At 35.6% G+C, this 24,294-nt stretch overlaps 3 protein-coding genes and 1 non-coding gene across 4 annotated transcripts; 2 read left to right on the top strand and 2 right to left on the bottom strand.

The window, feature by feature from the left end:
- Positions 1–803: 803 nt before the first annotated feature.
- Positions 804–2,326, bottom strand: LOC109012896 (probable CCR4-associated factor 1 homolog 7). The gene is made up of 2 exons (XM_018994790.2): positions 1,921–2,326; positions 804–1,754 (listed from the first exon to the last, which is right to left on the bottom strand). The coding sequence occupies exon 2, from the start codon at positions 1,683–1,685 to the stop codon at positions 861–863; it is 825 nt and encodes a 274-aa protein (XP_018850335.1). The 5' UTR covers positions 1,686–1,754; positions 1,921–2,326; the 3' UTR covers positions 804–860.
- A 9,278-nt stretch (positions 2,327–11,604) lies between these two features.
- TRNAT-AGU lies at positions 11,605–11,678 on the top strand. Its single transcript has one exon. It is a non-coding gene; the product is annotated as a tRNA-Thr (tRNA).
- Positions 11,679–13,410: 1,732 nt separating this feature from the next.
- On the bottom strand, positions 13,411–14,899 carry LOC109012894 (replication termination factor 2). The gene has a single exon (XM_018994785.2). It carries the CDS (start codon positions 14,711–14,713, stop codon positions 13,604–13,606), a length of 1,110 nt encoding a protein of 369 aa, XP_018850330.1. The 5' UTR covers positions 14,714–14,899; the 3' UTR covers positions 13,411–13,603.
- Positions 14,900–16,106: 1,207 nt separating this feature from the next.
- LOC109012893 (40S ribosomal protein S12-like) lies at positions 16,107–19,966 on the top strand. Its single transcript, XM_018994782.2, has 5 exons — positions 16,107–16,234; positions 17,136–17,176; positions 18,088–18,376; positions 19,342–19,407; positions 19,643–19,966. Exons 2-5 carry the CDS (start codon positions 17,169–17,171, stop codon positions 19,700–19,702), a joined length of 423 nt encoding a protein of 140 aa, XP_018850327.1. The 5' UTR covers positions 16,107–16,234; positions 17,136–17,168; the 3' UTR covers positions 19,703–19,966.
- Positions 19,967–24,294: the final 4,328 nt, after the last annotated feature.

Raw genomic sequence — 24,294 nt, 5'->3', positions numbered from 1 at the left:
TGTTCTTTTGTATTATGAAATTTATAACTCTTTGTTTCGGAAATCTAATATTGAATATATGCTGCAAATGTCTTTCAAAAGAGTTTCATGTTGTTCCAATAACCAAGCGCAATCAAACATTTAAACAAGGAAGCATTTCGACAATTTGGCAATCAAGATATGGGTCTGTTTGGATACAGAGATAAGATAAAACCATCTCCTCTCGACTCATTGCAACCAACAATATCACTACTATTCACAATGATCATCTCAACTCATCCCATCTTATTGCACTATCTAAACAGGCGAAGGTGTTACAATCATCATTATCACACAGAAACTGAGTAACCCGGCAGTACAGCTCTATCATCTTTCATATGTTTAATAGTGTCGTTATAGCAGAGCGCAGTCAGAGATAGCAGTAAACACCACATCCTATCTACCCCGTCTCTCTACTTGGGTAAATCATCATTACACAAGAAAAAATTATTTTCACCATGCTAATTGCCTAACAGTCGGCAAAAACCTTGAACCCCAAGTTCATATTGGTAGGTAGAAGTGTGACAGATACATGAGAATGGCTTCCTTTTAACCAATTTCCAAAGAATCCCGAGCATCCTCTATTAGTATGTATGGAAGGTAGAAGAACAATAAAGTCAACCAAGTGACAATTATAATTCTTCTTTCATTGTGAGCTAAATCATTAACAATGATGTTGCTTCTTTCATTGTGAGCTAAATCATTAACAATGATGTTGCTGCTTCATAAAATATGCAAGTACTCACAATAGAAAGCAAGTAGAGGGAAACTAGCACACACATGTATTCTTAACAAATAGCTTTCATTTTTATTATTTTTTTATAGTATTTTTTTTTCTCTTTTCAGTATGTACCCTGTCCATTCTCAACACCAAGACCATACAATACACCAGCATATTTTTCAGGTGACCCATTAAAGAAACTCTCTTTCAGTTTCATGAAAGTACAACAAGTAAGCAAACTATCCGAACCAGCTTGGTGACAACTACCGATTCTCTCCACTTCCAATTGCTCCGCAAGCTTGTTCAATCCGCCGTGAAGGCTGTTACAGAACCTCATCAAATGCTTGATATCATAAAGCACAGGAAAATAGATCTTGATCAGATTAAAGAACCCTGACTGCGTATCGGGAAGATTCTGGCAAGTAAGCAACTTGAGCAAGTATCCAAAATCATACCCACTATGGAAAGTAACCCAATGGACATTATCATTCAACACAATCCCCGAAGACATCAACAATTCACTAAACCAACGAGCATCAACACCCTTCTCTTTGTTCTTATTGAAATCAATGCCACTCTGGGATAACAGCTCAATGGAGTCATTGGCATACACATCCTCACTGGGATCAAATTCCCGGAAATTGAATTGCCACACGCAATACTTATCAGTCCCACAAGTGGGAAGGTTCCCTTTCTCATCCGAAAAAGTAAGACCTAACTGAATTAACTTCAAGAGATCAACATTGCCCTTAAGGTTCTGGTAATTATACTCAACGTTGCTCTTGAATTGTCCTACAGGGCGAAGCACGATCCCTGGAAACTCAGTATCCATTGCAATATAAGGGTAATCGTCTACAATATTCCGAATCAAAACAAGTTCTTCTTCAAGATTATCATTCCAAACTTCCCGGATGTGAATCGAATCGCTTTTCGGCAAAATTGACATTTTACCTTTTGCCAATACAACAAGTTTTGGAACCAACAACAATGAACCAACAGGACCCAACCCTTATATCTGCAGAAAAAAGCCCAAGAAACCGAACCCCAAATCAAAACAAGGAAAACCCATATCTTAAAAAGCTTCAGAAAGATCTAAACCTCTAACCAATCCAAGCATTCAATACCAGAAATGAAAGACAAGAGTCAAAGAAGGAAGGCGGACAGAGACAATGAAATCTTACCTCAAGACTCAAAATCCGTGAAGTGCTTCTGTAAATTAGAGGCTGGTGACGATTGGGTCGCGAGGAAATAGGGATTTTCTCGAAAAAAGTGGGGATTTTTCAGGCGTTTCTCCAGAAAGTTGGGGGTTTTCAAATTTATTAAAGGAGGTTTTTGGATGGAAAGATAGATGGGTTTAGCAGATAGAAAAGAAAAGAAAAGAAAGAAGGAAGAAAAATATATAAAAGAGTAAAATGGCGGAGAAAAGGCTGTTGGATAAAATTGTATGCAGGCCAAAATGTATAGCCTGCCTACGTCTTTACATCGTAAACAGAACAGAATGGGTTACAGACAATGGAGAGATATTTTCGAGACGAGAAGCTGGCTCTCGTTGTGTGGTGCTTATATTTCCTCCCTGAGAAATCTTTTATTTTTGACGTTTATGTTGAGGTACTTATTAGGCTCTTGAGAATGTTAATAATAATAACTTAATACTCCTTATAAATTTCTTTTTTTTTTATTAAAAAATATATCTAATAAATTTCATAAAATTATATTAATTTATAAATTTATTTTTATATAATTTATTTGTATATGTAGAAGTTGTCTAATAATAATAATAATAATAATAATAATAATAATAATAAGACAATAAGATAGCATCTTTAGAGTATATATAAATATATATATATATATATATATTAAGAGTTATCATGAATAAAAATAGAATAATTTTATATATAATTTTATGATATGCGTGTCTCGCATATTTATTGTCATTTTAAAAAAAGTTAATAAATTTAATATTCACATTAAAAAATTAACTTTTTAATAATAAATCTTCTTATTTTTTAAAAAATAAAGCACGTGCGATTTGTACATTTAAAATTTTATATAGTATTATTCTTATAAATATAATAAAATGTAAAAATGTGCATTAAAATTATGACATAAGCATTTATAAAATGAAGGTTAATGATCAAAATCATAAAGACTAAATTGTCATAGGAGAATGATGACGTTTGTCCGATTCTCTCACTAAAAGATCCTCTAATGTTGTTCAATCATTTGTAAAAAGATAAAAAAAAGTTTTTATGTTTAGTTCGAGATGATAACTTTTTTTTTTTTAATCAAGCTTGCATATTTATAAATAAGAGGTTCCAATTATAGAATAAGGAGGATCCTTGTCATTATCAACAAGTACAATACTAAAAGGTAAAATAGCTACTCGAATGCGACTAATTATACTATTGGTTGCGGTCGATTGCGCCACAGAATGTGCAAATCAATTTTGAGATCGATCTATTTTTTTAAAACACAATCTTTTATGAGAGGACATAGTAAGAGCAATATCTTCAGTTATGGAAGAAATTTGCCAGACTGATGATGACCCATGAATTGCTGAGACTACAAGAAGAGAATCACCTTCAATTGTGACATCTGAAAAATTTAAATGATTAGCCATATTGATTGCCAGTCTTGTCGCAATTGCTTATGCTATTACTAGATTTGTTGTTTCAATTTATTTTGTCCATATTTCAATTGCACTTCCTTCAGAATCACGACTAACTGCAGAGGCCAAAGAGGACGAGGTCCTAATTGCCGCATCAAAGGAAATACTTACAGTGTTGAGATGAGGTTTTTGTCATAGTTGTGGTTGCTTTTCTTTCAGTTTCAATTACCAAGCAGATAGAGATTCTTAGTAAAGGAAATCCAATTGATCTATAGCTTTCCTAATAGATAGTGCTGTTTAATTATGGACTATATCATTTCTCAATCTCCAAGTGAAATCCAATATCAGAACTGCAAACAGCTGAAAAGGGTGCAAATCCTGTGAGCCTAATCCCAACTTTAGCTCTGGATTAAGAATGAAAGATATCCAATCCTGTTGTGTAATAATTGCCAAAGAAGATAGATTTAGTGGCTACTTGCTTTGGCTCCATAGGATTCTTGATACAGAACACTCCAAAAAAAGATGTAGTAGTGTTTCTTCTTTCTCATTACACAAAGGGCAACTAAAGGAAGGCATTGATGGTATAAAGTTCTTTAGCCTTCCTCTAGTTGGAAGTAAATCCCAGAGAATTTCCCACAAAAGAATTTTATGGCGATCATGGATTTTGAGTTTCCAAAGCTTCTCAATTTCAAAATTAGGGAAACTTACTGGAAGAGCATAATCAATATTTGTTGCCAGATGATAAGCTGTTTTGATAGTAAACTTCCCACATTGAGTTTTAATCCATATATTGCTATCTTCTCTGAAGTTTGAACGAGGCAATGGTATTTTAAGAATCTCTCTGATACTTTCCCATTGGAAGAAATTAAGCATCTTCTGTTTATTCCAAGAGTGGGTTGTATTGTTGATGAATTCAGAAACTTTAAGAGAATGTGATAATTCAATGAAAGAATTAAGCGGAAGTGGCTTAAAACTTTCCAAAGAAGGAATCCATGGATCAAACTAGACTTTCACTGAATTACCATTAAAAATTTGATTGCACATACATTTTTCTAATACTCGTCGTGTTTGCAATAAGTTTATCCAAAAATAGGAATCTGAAGTTTTTTATGACACCTTCCAAAAAGAGTTTGTTGGCAGATATTTTTTTGAAAGAAGACTGTGCCATATATTTGTACTTGGTTGACTCATTTCCCATCCCGTCTTGGCTAGCAGTGCAATATTCATATTTTCCATCAGCCTCAATCCCAAGCCTCCATCTTTTTTCGATTGACAGATTGACTTCCATGACTTCTAGGGGTGTAACCGGTCCGGTTCGGTCCGGTTTTAGACAAAATCTAGGACCGAACCGGTATGCACCGGTTTTGTATTTTTCAAAACCGATTACACACCGGTTACCCTCATAAACCGGTACTTCTAGTTTTACCGGTTTCTGGTCCGGTCCGGTCCGGTTTTCCGGTTTTTTTTAAAATATAAATTTCACAATTTGTCATTAAAAATATTTATAAAAAAAAAAAAAAACTGATTTAAAAAAATCTGTTTTATATTTTTATTAAAAAAATATGTTTTAACTTTTACTAAAAAAATCTATTAGACTATATAATAGTATTAATATTAGACTATTAGTATAGCTAAATAATATATTAAACTATATAATAGTATTAATATTAGACTATTGGTATAGTTATAAGTTATATATTAGTGTTACTTATAAACTATATATTTAATATTAGTATTAGTCATAAACTTTTAGTAAAAACTTGTAGTATTAATTATAAGTATAACTATAGTCATTAGTCTATATTAGACTATTAATATTAGTTATAAACTTTTAGTGATTTAGTATTAATATTTTATGTAATAATTTATAAATTATAATTAGAAATTATTTTATATATGAATATATAATTATATATATTAGATATAAAAATTTCACATAAAAATTTATAATTATACATAATATATAAAACTTATATATATATTAATATATATATATATAATATTTTGTATAAAACTTATATATACAATAATAGAAATATTATTTTTTTATATATATTTTTATCAACCGGTCCGGGCCGAAAAATATTAAAACCGGACCGGAACCGGCCGGTTTTCACATTCCAAGAACCGGTTCAAAACCGGTAAATCCGGTCCGGTCCGGACCGGTTTTCCGGTTTGGATTTACACCCTTAATTACTTTAGATAAAGCTTGTGCTTTTGATCCTTCTTTATTCCCCACCAGAAATTTTTAAAGCTTGTATTCATCAATTTACACAATGATTTTGGTAGAATATATGTAGACATTTGATATGTGGGAATTGTGCTTGCCACTATGCGAATTAGCATCGTTCTATCTGCCTGTGATAAGAGTTTTGACTTCCATCCTTCTAGCTTAAGATTGATCTTCTCCAGCAATTCTCTATAGCTTTCTTTCTTGGACCTACCAAACGAGGTTTGAATTCCTGAATATTTCATACTGGATGTAGTTTCCTTATACTCCAACTTCCCAAGAATGGCTCTCTTTGTTGCTTGATTTGTATTTCCTATAATGAAAATTGATGATTTTCCATTATTGACTCGCTGGTTTGACCATGCTTGATATTTTTCCAGATTCACACATATGGATCATGCTGCACTTTCTTTTGCTTTCCCAAATATGATGAGGTCATCTGCAAAGAATAAATGGGAAATTGACGGACCATTTCTGCAAAGTTTAATGCCTTCTATGTTGTCGTTGGCCTTTGATTTGACAATTAATCTTGATAGAACTTCCGTACATAATATAAATAGAAAAGGTGAGATAGGATCACCCTGTCTAAGTCTTCTTCCTGCTTTGAAAAAACCTCTCGGAGAACCATTTATAAGAGTTGAAAATGATGTCGTCGTAATGCATTCTCTGATTAGATTAATCCATTGACTATTATAACCTAGAGCCTTCATCATTGCAAATAGGAAATTCCATTCTATAAAGTCAAAAGCTTTCTCCATATCTAACTTGATCGCCATTTGGCCCTTCTTCCCTTTCAACTTCTTGAGATGATCAAAAAGCTCATGCTCAATGATAGAGTTCTCTTTAATATTGCGACCCAGAACAAAAACTGTTTGAAAGGGAGAGATTATACTTGGAAGTGTTGTCTTCAGCCGATTAGCCAGAATTTTTATAGATGACATTGGTCAAGCTGATTGGCAGATAATTTTGCGGCGAACTCGGATTTGGCACTTTTGGGATTAGAGCAATATTTGTATGATTCATTTGTTTCAGTATCCTCCCACTTTGGAAAAAATTTTGAACTGCTGCAATGACTTCTTTTTTGATAATATTCTAGTAATGCTTATAGAAAAGAGCTGTCATACCATCTGGGCCTCGAGCTTTATGATTTGGGATTTGTTTGAGCACCCCATAGATTTCTTCTTTAGTTGGAACTGCCGTTAAGATAGCATTATCTTGATCTGATGCTTGTCGTTGGAGTAAATCATCAAGCTCTGTTGGAATAATAGGATTTGTGGATGTATAGACAGTCCTGAAATGATCTATAAAGGCTAACTCAATAGTATTTTGATCCATTGTCCAGTTTCCTGGACCAAGCTTTATAGAGTCAATACCATTAGTTCTCTTTTGGATTGTCGTCGATTGATGATAAAACTTTGTATTTAGATCCGAGGTGGTGAGCCAATTAATTCTTGATTTTTGGTGCCATAATGTTTCTTCATATTTCAATTGATCTTGAAGCTTAATTTGCAATTGACGTTCTTGATGAAGATTGCAAGCATTTCTTTGAGCACATTGGATATCATTGATCTCTAATTCCAATTGCTGAATATTATATTGTATTCTCCCAAAGTGTATTTTGTTCCAGTATTTGAGTACTTCCTTTGTACCTTTAATCTTACTGCAGAGAGTAAAATAAGGATTTCCACTTACTTGTTTGCACCAAGCTTCCTGAATGATTATGCTGCTGAAAGGTTCTTTTGTCCAGAGGGTGATGATCCGATGCTCCTGATGTTAAATGTTCAATAGTAGCATCAGGGAATAATAATCTCCATTGTGCATTTGCAATTCCTCTATCAAGTCGTTCTCTGATAAGAGCTCTACCATGACGATTATTAGTCCAAGTGAAAGTAGGTCCTGAAAAACCAATATCAATTAGGCCATGGTTGGTCATTAAATTCTTTAATCCACCAATAGAAGAGGAAGAAATAACTGGCCGCCCTCCTATTTTTTCTAATTGATTCATGAGATCATTGAAATCTCCTATACATAACCATGGCCCTGGATAAGAATTGTGAATGGATTCCAAATTAGCCCAAAAAGATGTTTTTTATTGCCATCTAGCAAGAGCATAAACATAAGTGGCTAACCAAGGATGAAAAGAAGGTTCAAAGTAAATCAAAATGGAAATTGCATTAGTATTTACAAGCACCGGTTCTATATCTATACCCGGTCTCCATAACAACAAAAGGCCTCCATTATTCCCGGAGGCTGGGAACTGTACAAAATTTTGAAAACCTAATATATTAACTATACTATGGGTGCGTGTATCAGGCACTATGGTTTCCGACAAAAAAATAATATCCGGATTATATTTTCTTATATTAGTCCTAAGACTTCTAATTGCTTTGGGTCGAACTAGTCCCTGCAATTCCAAACAAGTGTCTTCATTGAGTCTATGAGGGCTTTGATGCCCCCGCTTCTTTTTTCTTTTCAGATGAACCTAATTTTGATGTAGCCCGAGTGTACGGCTTTGTCTTAATAGGATTTTTTTTCTTTTGAATTTTCCCAGTAGCCTCTGACTTCATAGAAAGTAGCATGTGTGCCATATCTTTCTCTTCCTTGCTAAGATTAATCTCCATAGCATCTTTCATAAGTTTTGGAATTTTGCTTTTAATATCCAGATCTTCTGCAGATGCTGTAACCATAATTCTTTTCAATGAACTTGAAGCACAACATTGTGAAGATTGAGTTGCAGAAATAGTATGAACCGAATCTGAGATCTTAGTTTCATCGGGTATGGAGCAGCTGAAGATAGGTGAAAGCATAGGGTTTTCACGTGTAGCTTGAGAATCATGAATACCCATAAAAGGCTAACTAGATTTGAAGCCCTTTGTAGTAGAAGTTGACTGTCTCGAAATAAGAGGCTCGACCCATTTAGCTTGATGAGTTTTGAAGCTAATAGTAGAAGCATGAAACCGCCTTCTCAAATCCGACCATTCCTCGGATGACAACGTAGAAGGGTAAGCTTGACTTTACATCACCGAATGCATCATGTTGCTATAGTGAATTTGTTGTTCTGGCAGATTGGTATGGACCAGATTGACTGAAGTAAATATGGTGGATGGGAATGCATTAACTGCCGAATTAAAAGAGAGTTGGTTGGCAGATGAAACTCCTTTATGGGCTACAGGGATTGTGAACAGTGAGTTTGAGGGAGAATGACCGCCAGCTAATGTCGAATTCTTCAGGAAATTGGTGCCGCCGTGACCTGCAAGTGTTGATTTCTCAGGATTTTTTGCGCCACCGTGATCTATATGCATTCCGATTGTATCCTTCCAGGTGATATCTTCTAACTTTGGCATGGATTCTTTAATATTCTGATCTCTAAATTTATAATTATGCAGTAGAGACTGTGATTCATCAATTAAAACTTTATCTGTCATTTGAGCTTCAGAGGATGAAAACCTGGAGGGCTTTCCTTGGTCATCGATTAAAAGACCTTTTCCAATATTACCAATATCTGAGAGATGATTTAACTTGTTGTTCTCTACATCTTGTTCTAAAGCCATAGCAACTGATTTGCTATTAACATTAACAAAAGTCGGTCCTTGAAAAACCACAGAAGATGGATATACCATAGTACCTTGTCTTTCTATAGCATCAGTAGAACTCAAATTCTCAATGAGGTTCCCTTCTTCATGAAGATTTCGTGGATGAGTGGATCTAGGAATTGAAGTTTGATCTTGCTGAGGAGGGATAAAAATTCCCGAAGCATGATATTCAGCTCTCAACCACAAACCATATAATAATGGATCAGGGATAATTTTTAAAAAATTGCAGAAAATCTGAGAATGACCCAATCTACCACAAGCATAGCAAAAATCAGAGAGCCTATCATATTTGAAGGAAACCCAAGTATCAATATTATTGTTTCTAGCAAGTCAGAAACCTTGTTTGAGTGGATGATTGATATCTAGTTCTACTTTGATCCTAACAAACTTTTTACAAGTGATACCAAAGTTTGGATCAATATCAATGTCCAGTAATATTCCTATTGCTTTTCCAATCTTTATGGAATTTTCAACAGTAGTATGATTAAGAGTAAGATCATGAATTTGAATATGAAAGACTGAAGAGTTTAGGCTTATCTCTTGCCAGGTTAAACCAGCTGGCCAATCTTTGAGGATCAGAAGATGGCCTTCGAAATTCCAAGGAGCTTGACCTAGAATTCTTTGTTTGTCTCTAGCTGACTGAAAAGTGAAAAGGAATTTGTTTGCATCCAGATCTTCAATGTGAAATTTTTTGAGAAAATTCCATGCTGCCTTGAAAGTGGCATGCAATGAAATTTTGTTGAGAGGTCTTGTTGCTACAATCCTTCCTATTAACGCCAACTCAGTTGTTTCTTTTGCAGGATCTTCTGCTAGGTTGAGATTTAGATCTTCCCATGAGAGTGCTTCTGTTTGTTGTATAAGAGAATCCATGTCCATGATACTAGCTGAAGAAGTAAAAAATGACGAAGGTCAAGCCAGAGAGCTCAGAAGCTCAAAGCTCAGAGAGAGAACAAAAAATTTGAAAAGCTATGGCAGTTGAGTTTTGCAATATGATAACCTACAATGGGGATGAACTAGTAATCGAAACCAAGCATGCTGACTGTGCCATAATATTTTTTGAGAGGCGAAACTTCATAGAAGTATAGAGAAACCCCAATATTTTTTTTTTCCACAAAAACAAAATTCAAATCAATTTGTAGAAAGAAAAAAATGCTATTTATACTTACCATTTTTACTCATATAATAAATACGTATTGACGACGACGTGACAACTATTTATAGATTAGATATTATGAAATTTAAAATTCAAAATTCAAATTAAAAATGAGAAAATGGATAAAATTTATCGTAGAAGTGTAAATATATGTAGCACTAGTAAGGGATGAAACCGATCCGGTTTGGTCAGGTTTTGAACAAAACTTGAGACCGAACCGGTATGTACCGATTTTGCATTTTTGAAAACTAATTACGTATCAGTTATCCTCTTAAATCGGTACCTCCGATTTTACTAGTTCGGTCTGATTTTTCCGTTTTAATAATAATATTAGTATATATATATATATATTAATATTAGTTATAATGATTAGAATAACAATATATTAGTATTTGTTATAGTGATTTTAATTTCTTATAACTATATAATTGATAGTGATAGTATTAGTAGTATCAGTATTACTATATCATTATTTCATATATAATTATTTAGTATAGTGATTTAATAGTAATTTATATATAGACTTAAAGTATATTACTAATAGTAATATAGCATTAGACTATTAGTATTAGGTCATAAAATATAAATTATAATTAATATACATTATATATTACTGTGTATTAGTATTACTAATTTACTATGTACTTATCAAAAAGAATATATTGAAAATTTATTAGGTCATAAAATGTTATTAATATATATATTTTATGTTTAAAGCATATGGTCAAATAAATTTTCATATTTAAGATTAAAATTTTATGTTATAAATTATAATAATATTATCTTATATATAATATAAAAAAAATTATATATAATATTAAAAAAACTAATTTAAAATATATAATAAAACGAATCGATCCGATCCTAAAAAATATAGAACGGAAACCGGATCGGTACCGGCCAATTTTGAAACTAAGGTAACAGGTCCGCTGCACTACTCATATACTAACACTAAAATTGTTGTTTTACATTCCATTTTTTTACTACAAATAACCATCGTTAAGCATATAACAGGTTTTCTAGAAAGATTTCACCTGTAAAGAACATTTAAGAACATTTCACCTGCCAAGGTAGATGAGATTGTAGTAAATAATGGGTCAAAAAGCTAGAAAATTTAAGGGTCTTCTGCACCAGTTCCCTGCATATCCTCTCGAAGGACCTAGGCCCTTCTAATTTTAAGGACCCCACTGTATTGGGCCCAGAATTAAGTATGGGTCCTATAAGATATTTCCTTTTTTGTCATTCATTATTAAACAGTTCAAAGACGAAGCAGACAGCGCTTTCATAGCTCAGTTGGTTAGAGCACCCGTTTAGTAAGCGGGAGGTCTTGAGTTCGACTCTCAATGAAAGCACTTCTCTTCTTTTTCGCTGATTGTTCCAAACTTTTACTCAACGAAAGCTCTCTTTTTCTTTGATGATTAAGCAAATTTTTTATCGGTAGAAATAGGCATAATCCATGCGAATGCTGCAAATTTTAGGGATATATATACAAGAGCAACACCAAACGGTCCAAATCATAATGAAAGCTCTCTTCCAACTTCATGCTGCTGAGCTTCCACAGACATTTTTCATAGCTTACCTTTTTGCAACTGTTACTAATTGTGTGGTTCAAATTAATTTAATTTCAGATGTCAAGACTGCATAAATGAGTTCTGAAAACTAGGTAGGGTTTAAAATTTGAAAGCTCTCTGTCCTTTTAAAAAAGAGAGCAAGTTGAGGCTGGTCTCGTGATTTGCTTCAATTTACACCAGCAAATCACAAGCTACCACGTAGGAGATGTAGCAAATTACAACATGGACTCGTACACGTGATTATTATTTTTTATAGTTATGCTCTTCCCCCATCCTCCGTCGCTCTCTTTCTCTCTCCATCTTTCTCTTCCCCCCACCTCGTGACCTGCTCTCCTGCTCATCAATATACTGTCGGAATTGATATTTTGGCCCCCTTTCATTGCTTGTCTTATACACATACTGGTTTTTGGCAAATAGAATAATTCTTACACAGAGCTTGAACTTTTGGCGTTAGTCTAATATATAGATTGGCATGCTCATGGTATAGAAAGTTTTATGTTAAGAATGAAAGTATGTTTCGGGGTTGGACAACTATGCAAGGACAAGTGATGGGCAATAGGGTATGTTGGTCACGCTAAGGGTGGGCTTCTGCTATTGCCTGCAATAATGAAGATGAGTTTAATAGGTCTTTGAATTAGAGAAAAGGATTTCAAATTAGAGAGAAAAATGCTTCGAATCAGAGAGAAAATGGCTTCGGGGGAGAAGAAGGCCTTCGAATCGGAGAGATGCTGAGACGAAAATAGCTTTAAGGGAGAAGAAGAGCTTCGAGAGAGAAGACATAAATCACTTCAGGGGAGAAGAAGGGCTTCAGAGGGAGAAGACGGATTTTGGAAAGGAGGAAAGAGAGAGAGGGGAAGGGAAAAGGGAGAGGGTTACTTCATATGCTGACCCACCATAATTTTTTTTTTAATAATCGAGAGTGTTCGGGCCAGCTTGCGTGCACCTCGATTAATCCCACGGGGCTCTGGAGTTAATGACCAGATAAACCTCCAGTGACCCTAATGGGACTCGAATTGGTGGCCATTGGGGAGCAAACCCAATGCCAAACCAACTGAGCTATCTCTCAGGGGCCTTGAAGTTAACGACCAAGTAAACCTCCAGTGGCCTAAGGGGACTTGAATTGATGACCATTGGAGAGCAAACCCAAGGCCGACCCACTGTAATTACCTTGAATATACTACGTGTTGGGTTTTCATTGGTGGGTGTAAAAGCAAAATATACACCCGACCGATTTGAAGGTTTTCCTTTAAAAAATGCTGTCAAGACTAGAATGTCTCATCCCTTGGTGTCGGCTTGATATCTAGTTTTAGAAATCATGATTTTTTTTCCAAGAATAATAACATTTCAATCTGGAACCTATACACCACTCACTTGTCAATATATACAAACAAACGCCCCTTACTTTGTCAAACATGTCAATAAACCCAGTATTCTTTGGTTTGTATCCCAATTTTGAGTAACTTCTTTCAGCAATATGTGAAAATAATTTCAGACCAGAGTGGCTACCAATTACTCAAGAAAACAAAAGTACATATGATTTATCACAAAGCCAACAAACACATGACATGACAACAAGGATGCAAAGAGCAACCTCAAGAAATCAATGTTTTCTATAAATGAGCAAGTCCAATTACAACAAGAACTGAAAACTAAAACCAAAGATAGCTCAAAAGAGAAGACATCGTTATACTCCATACCACCAAGCATCAGTTCCTACCAAGCGGCAGAGATCTGCAAGAATATGTTTCCTTAAAATTTGACTTCTTAGACGATGTAAATATCGAAGCATACACTTCTTTGGTAGCATTCGCCGGGGCCATATCCCCTGCCTTGAATCGCTTCAGTGATTCTTTAACCACCCCACCATTGGCAGACTTCCCATTTGCATCCAATTTACCGGAAGCCACCGTCTCCACCGCCTTCACATCGATCCCATGCTTCCTACCACTCAAACGTGACATCTCCAATCCCACACCTTCCTCCCCATTCTTCTTCACTTTCTTCTCCCTCACCTTCGCCTTCTCCTCCATCATCCTCTCCCTCAACACCGCCACCTCCTCCTCGCTCCCATTTATCACAATCTTATCCGATTCCTGAAACTCCTCGTGACATACAAGGCATGCCGAGGACTTCACTTCCTTCAAGGCCTTCGCACTCAAAACATGCCCACAATTCCTCAAAGCCAAAAACCTATACTTTCCGTTAATCTCGAGCCCGGTAATTGGGCACTGAAACAGCGTCCTGCCGCCCGCGTTTTCATCTGATTCTGCCGCCCCTGGAACCCTCGAAAACCTAACTGTAATCATGTCCTTCAAGCCCCTGATATACCCGAATTCCTTGGGCAATTTCTTGCCCAGAAGCGCCTCCACAAGCGCTTCCTTGTTGAAAACATTACCGAGCCGATCGATTACGCAGGGTTCCCTCAATGGCTCGTTAGAGAGCGCGCAATTTGTCCACTTAGATAGCTTCTGCTCGTTGGGGTCGACCTTATCGGGCTTTCGCTCCGCGTACATGTTGAGATAGCAATCGCGGGACTCGGCCCCGGTGGCACCACCATCGCCGCCACCGCCGGAAAGTCTGTAGCGTAAAACCAGAGTCGAAAGAGGGGCAATTTGGGGACTTTCGAGCAGGGTGGAGTCAGGGAGGGGCTTGCCATTGAGGGTGAAGTAGAATGAGGAGGAAAAGGATTCGGTTATGGGTTTGGGAAGGAGAGAGAGCTTGAGATGGTGGAGGGTTTGTGTTGAAGATGGAGTTAGGGTAAGGGTCTGGGAGGGAATTTGTGGCTCAGGGGATTGGACGAAGATTTGGAGAGTCATTTTTATTTAGAGGGAATTGGGAGCTAGGGTTTGGTGAATTGAAGAACTTGGGAATTTGGGGATTTTCAGGTGTATGATGGCCAGGGTCGCAGATTCTGAAGACGAAACGTATCTGCTACAAGTTTATAGCAGCTGCTTTGTTTATAAAATATGGACTCTGAGCGAAACGACGACCGGCCAAAAAGTGTAGTTACTAAAAAGTTTTATAACAAGAGAGATTTCGTTTCTTTTTACAAATAAAATAAAAATTAATTTTTTATTTAAAATATTATTAAAATATATTCTTTTAATATTATTTTTATTTTTTTAATAATATTTTTATTTTATTTTTTAAAAAAATTAAAAAAATTTGTAATTATTAAAAGAAATGAGATAATAATGATTGTAAAAATAAACGAGAGCTTTTATGAGAAATATACAATGTTAAATTATGTAACAACTGTGCATATATATTAAAAGCGAGTGAGATTATTATTAAAAAATTAACTTTTTATGTAAATTTGATAATTATTCATTTTTTTAAAAATTAGTAATTTTCAAATTATATTCATGGTTCCTATATTATACATCTGCTTTATTTTTATTTTTTTCCCTAGTAGAATAACTCTTAAGAGTAATGCTAAATATTATGTTTTGATGCGTAAATTTTGTACATTTTTTTAATTAGTGAGATCTATTATTAAAAAATAAATTTCTTTTTATATAGATTTAAAATTTAATAATTTTTTAAAAAAACACACAAAATTTACACATCCTAACTGTTGAAACCATTTCTCGTTATCTAAATTGTAAACTGAATATTTAAGGGATTCATATAAGCAGAAATGGATCATTTTAAACTATCAATTTTATTTTATTAATATTTAATATCAATTATTAAGAAATATATCATACCAATAATCATATTTAGGTCTATACATAAATTTTATACAAATGAGTTTACGTGTTGGCATAACTTAATATAATGCGTGTTATTTATTTTACAATCTAAAGAGCTTTATAATTTATTAGATCACATTAAACCATATTAATACGTAAACCTTCTTCTACAAAATTTGTGTTTCTTAAATTTTTTTTATGTCTTCCCCTCCTCAATAATTAAAACCTTAAAGAAAATATTTTAGTCAGAAAATAATTTTATAAATTGATGTGATTTGATATAATTTGTCAAATTATAAAATTATTTTTAATATAAAAAAGCTCTAATAAATTATATAAAATCATAGTTTATTAATTTATGATATTAATTTCATGTAATCATTTATGGCTCCAGCACTCTCAATCCATAAACCTTCCCAATTTGTTAATTTTGTTCAGTGTATTTATGGCACTAAATATATTTTAGATAGAAAATTTGGTGAAAATGAGAAGGGCATTATAGTAAATTAGAATTTGCTAAGGCGTTAGGGCTTCGACTTTCATATATGTTCATCCTTGACCTTTAATAAACCGCGGCGCAATCGTTCCCTCCTTCCTCCGCGAGTACATATCAGTGCAGATCTGTATAACACTCTCTTCAAGGTCAGCTCCTTGTTTTCAAATCCATTGTTTCTGTTCAGTTAGTTACTCTATTGGATTCCTTTTTAGTTATGGGTTCGTCAGCTGGATGCTCTGTTTGGTTGCCGAGAACCATCGGAGTAAACTATAAGAAACGTCGAAAATATTTTTTTTTGGGAGCTCTGACCTTACTCCTTATCTGGGTTCTGTGAGAAACCAAAATGGCACGTGACCAACATTAGGATTTTGTTTTCAAACAGATTGGTTGTCTATTTTTAAGTTTCGGAATGATAAGTGAACAATTATACCTTGATGTGAGATACAATGGCTTTGTCAATTGCACTTCCTTTGATGTTCTAGACATAGTTCTACTGAAAGGGCAGCACAGAAGATTGGAGCTTGAAGCAAATCCTTTGGTTCTGTTTGGTTAGGATTGGAATTCCTTATGGTTGTTTCTGGGAGTAGAAAGGACAAATTCTTATCCGAAGAGTGGGAGAAGTCGTTCAGAACTACAAACAATAACGTGCAGTATAGAATGAAACCCAAGGCATGTAGGCAAGGAAGAGGGTGGAAATGATTAGTGGGTGTCTTATAGTTATAAAATTGTCATCATGAGTTGTATGTTCTTTTTGATACAGTTTCACTGGTTTTGTGCCATGAATCCCATCTAGTAGGTTTAATTTATATTTTGACGTTGTCTGACCGTTTCTTTAATCGAATGCTTATATTCTCTGAGAATTAGAGCTTGCGGTTCTGTTTTTTCTTTAGAAACCCTTGGTATAAAGGTGTGTTCAGAAATCTGTTAAGCTTGTAATTCTTAGTTGGTATTCAATGTCAATATCTCAGGATTGTTTCGAATTAATTTGCACCTTACTTTATGAGTTGCTATTCTAGTTGAAAATTTGTTTTTCTTTTTTGGCACCAGGAAAGCGACATCTTGTCTGACCATCAACCAGAAATGTCGGGGTATGAGAATATTTTTTGTTCCACTTCTGTGCTGTGCTCTTAATTTTTTTGTTACAAAAAAAAAAAAAAAAACTTGACTGCTGTTTGCTTTTGTTATTCATTTTAATACAATTTAAACCATGTATATTGGTTTAGAAATTCAAATAATTTAAACCATGTATAATATTGTATACTTCTTGTATACTTGGGCTATTCCTATTTACTTGTCAATAAAAGTTTCTTTTCACTCATTAAAAAAAAAAAATTTGCATTAGTGATTACTCCAATTTTATTCATGGCTAGCTTGATTGACGATATAGCACGTGGCTTTAGTGTCCTGTTCCTTTAGAATCATTAACAGTGGAACTATTTAGATGCTGCATATGTTTATTATGTAGTCTAATTCTGATTGTAGTGATGCTGGAAATATTTCCAGGTGATTTTGAGCTACTTTTAGTCAGCTCACGTCATGGGTTTTCATGGACTTTTTGGAGATTAGGTTAACTCCTTGTTGCAATAAGAGTTTGTTATAGCTGGAGACATAAAATCTCAACTAGTCTAACTCATGGGGTGTAGAAATGAATGTTATAGTAATGATATTAGTTACTTGTAAAAAAGAAAATATTAGTTTCTTTCAATCTTCATTGAAGTGGACACATAGCTTCAGTTTTACAAAGTAAACCTTTGTGAGCTTCACAATTTTTAACAATTCTTTACCATAATTACTGGGTACTTGAGGAGTTGGATTGAAGTTCTCAGCCTCTTAAGAACCTGGTAAAAACTTTTATTCTGCAATATGTGGTTTTCTAGCAGTTACTTTTTTTTGTTGTGCTCTCTTTAGACAGTAATGTTTGATTCTAAAAGTGTTTTTCCTATTTGTGTGTGCATTGTTGGATTTATGTATCACCATTTTCCGTTTTGGGATGACACAGAGAAGAAGGTTCTGTTGCAACCGAGACTACACCCGCACCTTTGGGTGAAACCATGGATATCACGACTGCCTTGCAGCTTGTGCTGAGGAAGTCACTCGCTCATGGTGGGCTTGCACGAGGGCTGCATGAAGGTGCCAAGGTGATTGAAAAGCATACTGCTCAGCTCTGTGTACTAGCTGAGGATTGCGACCAGCCAGATTATGTTAAACTGGTGAAGGCTCTTTGTGCCGATCACAGTGTCAAATTAATGACAGTGCCTAGTGCTAAAACTCTTGGCGAGTGGGCTGGTGTAAGTGATATTTAGTTTTTCCATTTGCTAGTTATTTTATACTGATTTGAATGATTTGTTAGCAATTATTATTATAAACGTCATTTATTTTTCATCATGTATAGACTTGTCAAAACAAAAATCGTCGTGTATAGATAGTAAAAAGTTGCTGGACATGGGATTTTGATCTCTCAGTATATTAGTTATTTGTTAAAATTGAGAAATAAATGAGTGATTTGAGCACTTCCAAATAAATAGGCAGTGAATTTTATCCCGCTTTTTTCCTAATTGGTTGTGATACCCTGTTCACTAAGCCTCACTTAGGTGAGAGAAGTATGATTGAGGTGAATGGATATGATAAAGGTGTATTGACGGTCAAGTCCCCCCATCAGTTACTTACTAGATCGAATTGGGCTTTAATATGATTTCAAGGAACTCTAATTGTAACATTGACTAATTCGTTTGGAGTATAAGTTCAGATGTGGCTTGAACTTTCCTTAGATCGTTACACATGGTATCATAGTTGGGTTAGTAATACCGCATGTTACTAGAGAACTCAATGTGAAGTTTACCCTGTTGAGGACGGTAGAGATTTGAGTGAGGGAGATCGTGATGCCCTGCTCTCACATTGGTGAGAGAAGTATGATTGAGGTGAATGAATATGATAAAGGTGTATTGAATTTCAAATCCCACTTTGATTTCTGCTGTGCTCTTTAGTAAATGTATTTTATTTTTGCAGATATACTTTTTTTTAACATGAAATTGGTAATCTGCCATTCACTGTGTACTTATTCATTGTGGAAATTATTAATCCAAAGGATTCTGGTCACATGCTTGAGACACATGGATGTCTTGAAGTCGTTCACTTTATACCCATAGTTTTACTGTCTTCTGTTGCTTTAGTACATGTATTGTTGGGCTGATTTGTCCATTGCTTAGTAATGATCAACTTTTATATTGATTTTCTGTCTCATTTGTGCATACAGTTGTGTAAAATTGATTCTGAAGGGAAAGCGAGAAAGGTTATTGGTTGCTCCTGCGTTGTAGTTAAGGTAAAGGCACATCCATGGAATGTCATTAGTCTTTTTCCAGATCTGATCCTTTTGGTTGGTGGATATTTGAGTTGATATTCTATGGGAAATAAAAGATTGGTTTGTTTTGGGGGGGGGGAATTACATAACCTGATCTACTTTGACCATGGAAAGCAATGCAGTTCCTTTGTGTTAGTATAGGTAAAACGCAGAGACATGTTCTTTTCCCCTCAAACTGTGTTCATCTGTTTTGCAGGATTTTGGAGAGCAGACAGAGGGTTACAATGTTATCCAGGAGTATGTGAAGTCCCATTAAATTAAAAATATTAGAAAAGAGAGGCTCTGTTTTACATCGAGAGATTGGTCCTTATGTAGCTCAAACATTTTCATTCTTCATGGTGACAGACACTTGATATTATGAAAGGCAAGATATTCAATTTTCAGTTTTGCAGTTGTATGTCCCAACTTTTGAGGAGTTTCTGAAGTTACTTGTCTTTGTCAATTTTCAGAGCTATCTATGTATAACTGGTAGACGATATACTCGTTATTTCAGAGTTGGTTGGCTTGTTCACATTTTAAACTCCTTTTTCTTTAGAGCAAAATTTTTAGATCTGAGTAAGGGCCTAAGAAATTAGGAAAGCCTTGAAAGGTCACGTTTTCTAGATTGATCAGGTAAAAGATACGTACTAGCTTTTGAGAATGCTAGGGCCACGCTTATTTTGTACGGAATTGGGGAGTTGTGTTGGAACTGGGAGATCCCATTCCCCAATCTGACTAATGCTACATATAGTTGTGGAGAATGCAAGCGTTGTGCTATCATTTTCATGTGGGTCTCGTATTTACTCACTTTCTTCAAAGGGATTGTGTGATGCTTATGCACTCCATGACTGTAAATATCATTTCTCATTTCAAAATGAAATGTTTTTCGAATATCTCAATCCTTGAAAGACAGTTCGTCTCTTGAAAGTATTTTATCTGCTTGGAGGCATGACAAAAGTTTAGAATAGTTTTGTTTTAAATTGTGCAAAATACTAACATTGAGACTCTCTCTAATTTATCTGATCGATTTGGATTCTCAAATGCATTGAGAGATAAACACAATATAATTAAGTACTTTCATTTTTGGAGTCTCAAATGCATTCGAAACTTTGAAAGATTCTTTTTCTAAACAGTAATTGGAAAGATTGACTGCCCAATTAAGGAGCTAGGAGGTTTGGTCTTGACTAATGGTTCATTTAAATACGAGCAAGGATTTACGAACATGAATTTGAATTGACTGGTGGGGCATCTAACTATAAAAGTATAGATAAATGTATATAAATATGAGGGGTTGGTGCGTGCATGCATGCAAGTGAATTAATGCCAGTGTGAACCACGCGAAACTACTACTTTGTGGCTGCTAGCTATGGCTTTGTTTAAGCACTAGCTGCTTGCTTGTACGTACGTACCTATCAAACTATCACCACCAACGACCATGCCTTTTAGGTTTTAGCTACTCCTCCACTACTACTCCAATCTTGGTTGGGGCCTGACTTTTTGGTTGGACCATGTGAAATGAAAAATAAAAAAAAAGTTCATTCAATCCTCCTACCTTGTTGCAGGCAGGCTGAGGCAGGACACATGCTTCATGATCTCAAGCAACTAGCAAGCATGGTCTTTTAGAAAATATTTGAACCTTGATTTTTCTTTTTTACAAGGCATGCATGCTATGTTAATGAGTAATTATTTTCAGAGTCCACTACTCTTAATTAATCACGTGGAGGCTTTAAATCAATATTTTATGCCATAAATATTGCAGGTACTAGCTATATATAAGGGAGGTTCCAACAAATATACCCCCAAAAATTTCATGGAGTAGCAGCCATTCTGTATGGGTAGGGTCAGGTTTACTCAATAATAGCAAAAAAGAAAATAAATAACCCATAAAAGAAAATTAAGCAAATAAACTTCTTAATAATTACTTACTTCAACATCTTCTGGGGAAAAAGCAAATACCATGCAAGGTGCTTGTGAGACATGATTTTTCTTCTTTTGGTTTTCATAAATGTTGAGAATTATGAGCATTTTCTTTTCTTTTTCTTTTTAAATTTGCATTTTTTTTTAAATATTCTAATGAAGTCGGTGCAAATTGATTTTTCCTCGTACTTTTTTTTATCAGTTATTCTATCCTCATTGTAACAGATAAAATATAACAGTTTATGGTGTTTCCTATGCTTAGTCTAAAGGGAGAACTCATTATGAGAGAAGAAAAAGAGAGGGAAGGAAGGGACAAAGGGATGAGAGAGAGCAAACTGTCAGGCAAGAAAATGAGTGATGTGATATAAAATAAAATGAAGTGAAATAAAGCAAATGAGACAGGAGATAAAAAGCCACGAACACAAACGACTTCAGAAACTTTTGGACCAGGCTTCTTAGGGACTTCACATTCTTCAACCTCACCACATAGACTTCAACGGGATGAGGAAAACCAGAAGATAGAACTTAGATCTCCATTGTACTATGAGGATGAGAGACCATGAGATATTGTAAACAAGTATATTATAGTGAAATCTTCCCTCCCTGAGTCCCTATGGACGTAAGCCCAGTGTCGAACCATGTAAATCTGTGTGTCTTCCTCTATTTTTTTTTTGTATTTATTTATTGTTCACTGTCATGGACTTACGAACGAATATCATACAATCACACCGGACCACCGACAGGAGCTCCACACAACATCAATGCCCAAAATAACCTTAGCAGAGCTAGAAATAGATATTTTTACGCTATTTTTAGACGTTATCACTAGTACTATTTATTACGGTTATAAATCAAGATCAAGACCAAGTTCAAGATAATGATAAAGATGGAAAGAATTACTCCAAAGAAGATCAAGATAAAATCCCTTAATTATAGGAAACAAATGTAAATAAAATATTAGAGTTTGATTCGGACTTAGCAGCGTGTATATGAAAACACAATTATAAATACAAAAGATCACCACCCAAAAGTTTCATGGTGGTTTTACAGAAAGTTTACATGGTATCAGAGAGCAGGTTTTTGGATTAACATCCTCATCGATCCCATGGCCTCCGTCAACCCCACTCTGCCTTTCACCACCATGGTCCATCTTCTCACCATCAAATTATCTTCTTCAAACTACATTCTTTGGCGCAACCAAGTCTTGCTGCTGCTGTAATGCCAGAATCCTCTTGGCTATATTGATGGTTCTCTTACTGAGCCATCTGCCACCATCGTTTCTGGTGACTCTGTTTCTGCAAATCCCAAGTTGGCAAAATGGAAATAAATAGATTAGCTTGTGCTCAGTTTGCTACTCTCCACCTTAATAGCGGAAGCCATGTCCGCTGTCGTTGGCTTACCCACGTCTTGGGCTGTTTGGTCTCGGCCGGAAAATACCTTCAGCCATCAATCGAAGTCTTGAGAGCTTCGACTCAAAGATGACCTTCAGACCATGAAAAAGAACGATAAAAGCGTTCCTGAGTTCTCCCGGGATTTCAAGGCAATCTGTGATCAACTCACAGCAATGGGACGTCCGGTTGATGATCTTGACAAACTCCACTGGTATTTACGTGGTCTTGGTTCCTCCTTTATTTTTTCTACCACTCAATTGTCTCTATCCCCTCCCTCCCCCCCCCTCCCCATCTTTGATGATGTTGTGCCCAAAGTCGAAAGCTATGAAATTTTTGTTCGTTCCTTGGAGTCAACTCCCCCTACGGGCTCCACTACTACTGCTTTCATTGCATCTCATAGCTTCAAATCCGGTTCACATGCGGGTGGTCATGGAGAGGGTCGTTCCTCTCGTGGAGGACGTGGGCGTGGTGGTCGAAATAATCGAGATCGAAATCGCCCCATCCGTTGTCAGATCTGTCGTGGTGAAGGTCATATGCCTCATCTTGTCGAGAGCGTTATACTCGGCCTTCTAATCTATCTACTATTATACGTTGATGATATTGTAGTGACTAGCAACAATTCAATTCTTCTTAATGCTTTTATTGACAAACTATCCAAGGAATTTGCCACCAAGGACATGGGCTCATTAAGCTATTTTTTGGGCCTTGAAGCACATCGGACTTCCTCTGGTCTTTTTCTCAGTCAGGCTAAATATGCTCATGAAATTTTGCAGCGTGCCAAACTGGTTGATAGTAAGCCCGTGAGCACTCCCATGGTCGTTGCACATCACCTGTCCACTGATGGTTTTGACTTTGATGATCCCTTACTCTACCGGTCACTTGTCGGTGCTCTTCAATATCTCACTATCACCCGGCTGGACCTTGCTCATGCTGTCTCTACCGTGAGTCAATATATGCACAAGCCTTCCCTTTGTCACTTTTAGGCTATTAAACGGATCCTACGCTACATCAAGGGAACTTTGCGGTATGGTCTCTCTTTCACTCCATCTTCTTCCTGTGATATTCACGCTTACTCGGATGCTGATTGGGCCGGTTGTCCTGATATACAACAGTCAATCTCTGGCTATGCTATTTATCTTGGTGATAACCTGTTCCAAGAAACAACCGACGGTGTCTCGTTCAAGCTGTGAATCAGAATATCGGGCACTCGCCAGCACCGCTGCCGAAGTCAAGTGGCTTGGTCATCTTCTTCGTGATCTCAATGTGACATCTTCCTCTTCTCTGATTCTACTTTGTGATAATCAGAGCTCTATATTTCTTGCTGCAAATCTAGTCTCTCACAGTCTCTCGAAGCATATCGAACTCGATTATCATTTTGTGCGTGAATTGGTGGCCTCCGGAGAACTTCGACTTCAATATGTCCCTACCAATCTCTAGCTTGCTAACATATTTACCAAGAGCTTTGGTCGCCTTGCATTCATATTCCTTCGTTCCAAGCTTCGCGTTCGAGACTCTCAAACGCTAGGCTTGCAGGGAGTATTACGATTACAGATCAAGATTA

The sequence above is a fragment of the Juglans regia genome, chromosome 6, assembly GCF_001411555.2.
Source record: "Juglans regia cultivar Chandler chromosome 6, Walnut 2.0, whole genome shotgun sequence".
In the NCBI taxonomy this organism is placed as follows: Eukaryota; Viridiplantae; Streptophyta; class Magnoliopsida; order Fagales; family Juglandaceae; genus Juglans; species Juglans regia.
This window is presented reverse-complemented; position numbering and strand designations above follow the sequence as displayed.

Bases quoted from the DNA above. Each gene is read 5' to 3' on its own strand.
- LOC109012894 (XM_018994785.2), bottom strand. From the start codon at position 14,713: ATGACTCTCCAAATCTTCGTCCAATCCCCTGAGCCACAAATTCCCTCC.
- LOC109012896 (XM_018994790.2), bottom strand. From the start codon at position 1,685: ATGTCAATTTTGCCGAAAAGCGATTCGATTCACATCCGGGAAGTTTGG.
- LOC109012893 (XM_018994782.2), top strand. The intron at 18,377-19,341 runs GTAAGTGATATT...TTGTGCATACAG, and splicing joins CTCTTGGCGAGTGGGCTGGT to TTGTGTAAAATTGATTCTGA. The intron at 19,408-19,642 runs GTAAAGGCACAT...TCTGTTTTGCAG, and splicing joins GCTCCTGCGTTGTAGTTAAG to GATTTTGGAGAGCAGACAGA.